The sequence below is a fragment of the Brachypodium distachyon genome, chromosome 5, assembly GCF_000005505.3.
Source record: "Brachypodium distachyon strain Bd21 chromosome 5, Brachypodium_distachyon_v3.0, whole genome shotgun sequence".
In the NCBI taxonomy this organism is placed as follows: Eukaryota; Viridiplantae; Streptophyta; class Magnoliopsida; order Poales; family Poaceae; genus Brachypodium; species Brachypodium distachyon.
Genome location: NC_016135.3, coordinates 26,383,745 through 26,391,374, shown reverse-complemented (window position 1 = coordinate 26,391,374; position 7,630 = coordinate 26,383,745). Strand labels below are relative to the sequence as shown.

At 50.5% G+C, this 7,630-nt stretch overlaps 2 protein-coding genes across 3 annotated transcripts; one reads left to right on the top strand and one right to left on the bottom strand.

Moving 5' to 3' along the window:
* Nucleotides 1-766: 766 nt before the first annotated feature.
* LOC100844842 (farnesyl pyrophosphate synthase 1) lies at nucleotides 767-3,921 on the bottom strand. 2 transcript variants are annotated; one of them, XR_733267.3, is made up of 12 exons: nucleotides 3,543-3,921; nucleotides 3,236-3,260; nucleotides 2,992-3,107; nucleotides 2,806-2,892; nucleotides 2,598-2,714; nucleotides 2,407-2,495; nucleotides 2,233-2,284; nucleotides 1,799-1,894; nucleotides 1,661-1,700; nucleotides 1,484-1,573; nucleotides 1,306-1,377; nucleotides 767-1,104 (listed from the first exon to the last, which is right to left on the bottom strand). XR_733267.3 is itself a non-coding variant. In XM_003580678.4 (12 exons), the coding sequence occupies exons 1-12, from the start codon at nucleotides 3,828-3,830 to the stop codon at nucleotides 976-978; spliced, it is 1,206 nt and encodes a 401-aa protein (XP_003580726.1). In that variant the 5' UTR covers nucleotides 3,831-3,921; the 3' UTR covers nucleotides 767-975. The 2 variants fall into 2 exon arrangements, 1 of the variants encoding a protein (XP_003580726.1); XM_003580678.4 differs by having other exon boundaries at nucleotides 1,656-1,700.
* Nucleotides 3,922-4,063: 142 nt separating this feature from the next.
* On the top strand, nucleotides 4,064-6,585 carry LOC100841180. Its single transcript, XM_024455558.1, has 6 exons — nucleotides 4,064-4,206; nucleotides 4,351-4,631; nucleotides 4,732-4,959; nucleotides 5,055-5,308; nucleotides 5,390-5,758; nucleotides 6,186-6,585. The coding sequence occupies exons 2-6, from the start codon at nucleotides 4,352-4,354 to the stop codon at nucleotides 6,423-6,425; spliced, it is 1,371 nt and encodes a 456-aa protein (XP_024311326.1). The 5' UTR covers nucleotides 4,064-4,206; nucleotide 4,351; the 3' UTR covers nucleotides 6,426-6,585.
* The last annotated feature ends 1,045 nt before the right edge of the window (nucleotides 6,586-7,630 follow it).

The window sequence follows — 7,630 nt, the reverse complement described above, 5'->3', positions numbered from 1 at the left end:
GAACAGATAAAATCCATACACAGATCATGGGAGGAACAAACGATGATTTAGATGCCGTGACACACCTTTAATTTGTGTCCTTGCAAGTTGTAACCTATGCTTCTGTAGTTTCCATGGCTTCGTTGTAAGCAAATTAGTGGTTTTTAGGCATGTAAGCATAGTAGCTGTAGTGTTGCGAAAATAGGTGGTTGAAATGGTAATGCCAATCCCGAGCAGAGCCTGGCCACGAAATGCATGGCAAACAACAAGAACACTAATTACAGTTTGCATGGATGACAGAATAGAACGGGGGAAAGGACAAGAAATTCCATTCAAGCTTGCTCCCCTGCTATCTTTACAGACAAGAAAGTGTGGCCTCCAATCACGGGACAAAAACTTGGCATCATCCACGAACAGAGGAATACACGGTTGAGCTCATCTGAACCATGCATAGTGTGGCTCACAGCGAGTATCAGCTAGCCGTGTAGCCACCACTGGGGAAATATTGATCAACTGGAAGTGGCCAATGGTAGAAGAGAAACATACCTTAGGAAACGAGTAATTGGGTACCACAAGCATCTGAGTACTACCCTTTTCTGAATTTTCCACCGGGTACAGCAGTCCCGGAAGACCAGGAGGTGTGGGATGGAGAGGGTTTAAGGAAGCTCAGCATGGCTAATGGCCCTGCAACACTTGCTTATTTAATTCCTTGATGCACCTTTTTAGCCTCTGTAGACTATGACAACTTAAACCTGCTCAGTTTTTTCACAACTTGGTAACTGGATAATTAGCTTGTTAATTTCTTATGTGACAACTCTTATTGAGATCAGATCATCAGATCAGTACATATAACTTACAAGATATCGTAATTCTTATTCTGTTTGGTCTTCTCCGAGTTCATATCATACACGTTGTACAAGGGAGCGCGTCGCATCCCAAGCTTTGGATTAAGGTTGCTCCCATAGCTAAGCACCGTTATGAAAACAAGAGTACCGTCTACTTCTTCCTCCTGTAAATCTTCTTAAGAAAGATCCTTAAAATCTCGCGGATCGCGCGGTCTGGTTCTGCTTCGATGGTTGATACCAGGTGCTTGTAAACTCTTGACTCATACTCCAAAAATATGTCCTACATACATAAGATAAACAAAATTGCATGAAGAGTTCATCAGTGAGCAGTTATGTCCTTCTTTTTTGGAAAAGATAAGGTGATAGTAACCATCAGGCTAAGAACATACTAATTCAAAATAGTTCCAAATAGAATATGGCCGAACTGGAAAATTTGATTCGTTTGAAGAGAAAGTAAAAATCTTGTTAGACTGAGTTATACCTGAAGATCAAGCTCCTTATAGACATTCTTCACCGCCGCAACATTTTCTGGAGAAGATTTGCCATAGTTCTCCTGAGAAGTTAATAATATGTTAATGAAAATATAGGCAGTTAGCATACTTGGTCGTATTTTCACAGAAGGTGTGATATCTGAAGAGTCAAATAGGTGCTCTTCTTACGTATAGTATTTTCATCTCATTCTCGTCAGCCAGTTCCATAGCTTGGACTATTAGCCAGGAGCACTTGTAGTCTTCTATGTCTGTTCCAACCTACAGCAGAGAGAGACAGTAAAAATCTGAAGCCAGAAAGAACAGCCGTAAGAAAGAGAAATGGATGATGACTCTTTTGTACCTTACCAATTACTTCAGGGTCACCAAAGCAATCCAGGTAGTCATCCTGAAATTAGGTTACATTTCAGTCATAAATACTAGATGAGGTTGCTATGTACCTGTATTAGAGGGTAACCATTTAGTCAGGCAGGAGGACACACCAACCTGTATCTGAAAGTACACGCCCATTTCAACGAGTACATTTTTCAACTCGACGTAATCGCTCAATTTCACGCCATTCAAGAGCAATGCACAGGCAACCTACACGAAGAATAAAACTCAGAATCATTATGCATTGCCGCATCGTGGTGGCCTTTTCGGTTAAAATACGTATTCTGTGCAAACCAAGCATCGGTGAATACTGCACTGAAGTTCTAATTCTACAGTACAGTATCCTGAATGGCTACATTTTTATTTATTACTGATAACAGAGAGATTTATAGATTTCAAAACAAATGTCATGACTCATGACCACCAAATAGTTATCCTAGGTTTGTTCAACGGTCAAGGTGATGAATCAAGATTGAACTAGTTAACAGACAATTATTTTACTTTTGCATTTTGAAGCAGTTTAATCTGGTTTTAATGCCAAGACTCACCGGCAGGTAGAATGAGTAGTAGGATGTCTTGTACTTGACAATTCGACGGTACCTGTTAGAAACAAGGGGGGAACATGTGTTAAGCAAAATCGCACATGTCATTCAACTTTCTTTCTTTCTTTTGAAAGGCGAAAGTGTTGTTTCTAAATTGCTAACCAAAGAGCACTTGCATACCCCTGAATTCTGTATCTCGCGAGATCCTTGGCACCGGTATGAGTAGTGATGAGATCCAGCATCTGTCCCATGGCAGTCTGCAGCCCAATCTGGCCAAAAACAAGATAGAACATAGCATCCAGCAAACCGTGTTAGAAGCTGTTGGTGTATTTGGTCATGCGTGCATGTCCTCTGGTTGGAGTACTTTTTACCTCGTTCCATAGCTCCATGAGGTCCATGAAGTAGAGCTTCTCCTTGAAGTACCTCTTGATGATCGCCTGGACGTGGCATTTGAGCAGCACGCCGTCGTTTATTGCAGACATTCCAACCTGAAAAACAACAACCCAACATTGCCTTTTGTTACCAGCTTATCTTTCATGATAGATAGTTCCACTGAACGACTGTAAATCAAGAGCCCACCGTGGGTAGCTTGTACCAGCAGAGGTTGTCGCGCCTCGTGTAGGCATTATCCGTGATGTCATCCAGCACCAGTGCAGACGCCTGGAGCTGCAGAACAGTCGAAAGAGAGAAATTCACTGAAATTATCTCACGTTTACCGGGCTAGCTGGTGTAGATGCTAAGATAGATAGAGGATCTTTGCTTTACCCATTCGATGCACCAGCCGAGCACGCAGGCGAGGTAGAAGTCCTCGTCGTCCACCTCGGTCCCTTCTCGCAGCAGCATGTAGCTGTCGATCACCGACAGGCCCCGGTTCAGTTTCCCTTTGAGAGAACGGGCAAAGAAGCATGTTGTCAAACACATTGACGCGAACTTGGAAACGTGAAGACTCATTTTGCAGCAGAGGAGGAGGATCATAGAAAGACTGGTCAGATCGCCTGCAGCTGCTCACCTCCAGGTACGTTGTAGTCCAGCATCTGCAGAAAAGAAGAGGAAAAAAAAGGGACACGAGGTCATTGACAATTTTCAATGCCAGCAAGAGTTGGGCCAGGAGATGGCGGCCTGTGCTCAACTGACTACGGGCCTGGCCCTTCTTGGGCCGTGCCTAGAATCTTTTTGAGATTAAAAACTCTGACGAAATTGCAATTGCCCTCCGGCTCTATCTGCCACGCCATCGAGGGATACCCAAGTTCTCCTGGTCCGGTTCCGGCGAGCTTAATTATCCTCCACGTAACGCTAAGATATGCACGGATTGGTACCTTGGCGACCCACTGCCTGGTCTCGGGGGTGAAGTCGAAGTTGAAGGCGCGGTCGTTGAGGAGCTCGCTCTTGAGCCGCTCGTACGCGCGCAGGAACCGCTCCCGAGTCCCCTGCTCTGCCGCCGCCGCCCCCGCGCGCCGCCCGTTCACCCGGAGCAGCTCCCTGATCTCGTCCTCCAGCCTCCCCGCCCTCCGCAGCAGCTCCCCGGGGTTCGCCACCGACGACGCCAGCGACGCCAGCAGCCCCGTCGGCACGTGCGACGCGATCGACGCCGCCAACGCCCCCATGGACGATGACCGAATTGAAGCCGGCTGACCTGGCTTTGCTTTGTGCTCTAGCTAGCTATCAATGTGTCTGTGTGGCCTGGCTGCACCGTGCACTCCCTGCGGCCGGGTTTAATTGGGACGTAATTAACAGGCCCGAAGATTCGCGCGATCGAGAAGCGTCGGCCACCGAGTGGCGGACGCCGCGCGCGCAGGCGGCGACACAGAAGCCCGGATATGCTTTTGGCAGCAACGTGAGCCTTGCTCGAGCGATCGATCGCAAGTCTCCGATGCCGCGGGATAGGCTTTCCAACTCTGCCGTGGCGCGTGCCAAACCAGAAATATCACAACTTTTCGCCCCAAACAAGAAAACAAAGTAGAGGATAGCAGAGCACAACAGGTAAATACAGCTAACAGCTATGGGAAAAAATCGACCGTGTTCTTAAAAGAGAAAAATTCAGTCGATTGTGAACACGGCAGTCCATTTATCTAGCTCGTTGCTGTTGCCCGGCGTCGATTCGACAGTTGATCTTATTCGTTGCAGCATGAGCAAGCTCGACTACTGCTTCAGCAATGACTACATGGTGCTGCGCCCGGACAGGGCCGGCCCGCTGGACCTCCTGCACCTCCTCGTCTCCCCCAAGGTCGGCCGGAACAGGGCCGTCGACTGCTTCACCAGCACCGAGATCCGCAGCTTCCCCCGTCGCCTGCACATATTCCTCAGCCTCCTCCTGCAGATCCTCCTCGCCTCGCTCGCCGGCCCCGTCGCCGCCATCGGCGCCGCCCTCGAGTTCGCTCTCAACCTCATCGACAACGTCCTCCACGGTCAGCTCCACACGCACGCACAAGCAGGATCTGGCGCCAGTCGGTCTCGGCTGCAATGCAGGACTGAACTTAATTGCTTGTATGATTGAATGATTTACAGGGAGGATGGAGTATCCGGACAGATCGTCTGCGACGTACCGGTCGCTGACGGGGTTCATCGACCAGCGCGTCGATCTGCACAGCGGCATCGCGCCGGGGGACAGCCGGTACCACGCCGCGTTCTGCGTCATGGCGTCCAAGCTTGCGTACGAGAACGAGGCCTTCATCCGCGACGTCGTCACCCGCCGCTGGCGCATGGACTTCGTCAAGTTCTACGACTGCTGGAACGGTAAGCAACCAAGCACCAAAGCCGAAGCAGAATAATGGCCATACTTCTATTGCAGATCAAGTCAATGAACACGCATGGTATCATTGTTTTTGCAGAGTTTGAGGGCGCGTACACGGCGCAGGCGTTCGTGTTCTGCGACAGGGCGGCGCCGGACGCGGAGCTGGTGGTGGTGGCGTTCAGGGGCACGCCGGCGTTCGACGTGTCCCGGTGGCGCGCCGACCTGGACCCGTCGTGGTACAAGGTGCCGCGCCTGGGCCGCGTCCGCGCGCCCTACGCGCACGCGCTCGGCGCGCAGCGCAACATGGGCTGGCCGAAATGGATCGAACACATCAAGGGCAAGCCCCAAAAGGTGCCCCCCAAATCCTCTGCATCGAGCATTGCTAGTTTCCTACGTGCAATGTTTTTTTTTGACATTTTTTGTGTCATGCAGGTTTACGCGTACTACGCGCTCCGGGACGCGGTGAAGGAGCTGCTGGAGGCGAACCCGAAGGCGAAGCTGCTGGTGACGGGGCACGGGTCGGGCGGCGCGCTGGCGGTGCTGTTCCCGGCGGTGATGGCGTACCACAAGGAGAAGGCGGACCGGCTGGCCGGGGTGTACACGTTCGGGCAGCCGCGGGTCGGGGACGCCATGCTGGCCATGTTCGTGGAGCGGAACGTCGACAGGCCCAAGAAGCGGCACTTCCGGTTCACCTACGCCGGGGACCCTCTGCCGAGGCTGCCCGCAAGCGCGAGCTCCCCCGCCGCCCATTTCCTGCACTTTGGACTCTGCCTCCACTTCGACGTCTCCTACAACCTCAAGGTGCATACCCTGTTCTGGTTCCCTCTTCGTTCAAAACAAACATTTTCGTAGCATTTCTGCCCATTTTTCGTGGAGCAATTGGTGTATGGCATGCATGAACAGTCCAGAACCGGCATCCAGTGAAAGTGATCTTTTTTGTTCATCTCTCATGCCAAAATCTGACAAGTCTAGCAAGATACTCACTACTCAGCAATCATTGACGATGTAAGGTCACGAAAAATCTGACCTTACACTGCACTCCTGAAAACCGGCAAGATAAATCAAATGTGGCCTAAATCCAACTTCCAATGAGAGCCAACGAACCGTTCGTGCCCGGCCGCGCGCCTCCAAAACCCATCTTCATCCACATGAAAGATCGAGAAACAAAATTAACGCCTCTGCATTTTCCTGGTGCCAATTAACGTTGCCAATGCCCAATGGCATGCAGGTGTTCACGGAGATCCCGGGAGACACGCGGAGCAGCCCTTGGACGGCGGAGGGGTTCGTGGCGAGCCGCGTCGAGTCGGCGCGGGAGCTCGCCCGGAGCGTGTACTGCAGGGAAGGGTGGCTGCTGCTGCTGATGCGGGTGCTGGCGCTGGCGCTGCCCGGGCTGCCGTTCCACCGGGTGCACGACTACGTCAGCGCCGTCGCTCTCGCCAAGCACATTCCCAAGGATGAAGAACAGTAGTAACGCGAAGCGTGAGAGGATCAGAGCCCCCTCCTCGCTTGCTTTCTCTAATTAATCGACGTACTAGTTCTGTAATCTACCTTCTCGGCTGCTACTGAACTGTGTGAAAATAAATAAATAAATAAATAAATAAATACCAGTACTAGTGTACTAGCGTGCATGGCAAATTGTTGTTCTAGAGCGAGCAACTTCGCACCAAAGACGTGAAGATAACATTTTGTAGCTGTACAGACAGTGTGTGCCTGCTGCCTTGTGGTGCAAAATTTCTCAAGGCTGTGTGGCCGCGATACTGCAAAGCAAGAATATCTCTTTTCGGCGGGGTGTAGGTGTAAGAAGGAACGTAAGCTGACTAGCTGAGAGCCTGAGAGGCAGAGCATCCTGTATTTGGATGAGGTTGGGTGATGGTTGGCTGAGGAGGAAGAGAACAGGAACTCTTTCAGTTGAGCCTCTCAGAGCCGATAATCCGCAGCACAGCTGCAGGAAACAAAAACACAAAAAACAGAGAAACGGTAGAACAACATGGAAGGTGCAGCCGCGCAGATCGTCTTCCCGATCCTCGGCATCGTCGCCGCCGCCGCCGCGACCTTCTACGCCGTCAGCTTCATGGAGATCCGGGAGGTGCGTACATTACTTTTTGTTTGCCTTTTATCCCTCTCGGTACATGCAATGCAAAGCACCGTTTCCTTGATTGTTGATGCATGGTCGATGGTGCAGAAATCGCTGGAGGAGCTCGACGAGAAGTACTCGGAGTACGAGGAGAGCGGCGGGCGGCAGCGGCGTGCGCGGCGGAGGTCCGGCCGCCAAGCAAAGAAGAGAAACGACTGACTGTTGTGTAATCTCTCCAGCCTCAGAAGATAGATAATGGATCGACAGATGCTGGCCCTCTGTTTTTTTTTTTTTGCGACTGATCTAAGGAAATATGCCTCGATCGATTGAAATTCCCTTCTTTGCGTGCCCACGCACCATGCCCCATGGCTTTGATGTCTAGCAGCTATAGCAATCCTTTGCGCGTGTTCATTCTGAATGTGTGCAATCGAACACGAGTAATTGTCGGATTTTCGATAACGAAGAAGGGTTTTCGATTTTAAAGCACACAACCCCTCTATTGATGAGAATCCATAATGGATAACGAAGACGGATTGTTTTTTTTTTTTTTGAGAAAAAGACGGATTGGTATTGGTAGAAGAGACACCGAAAGATCTGGC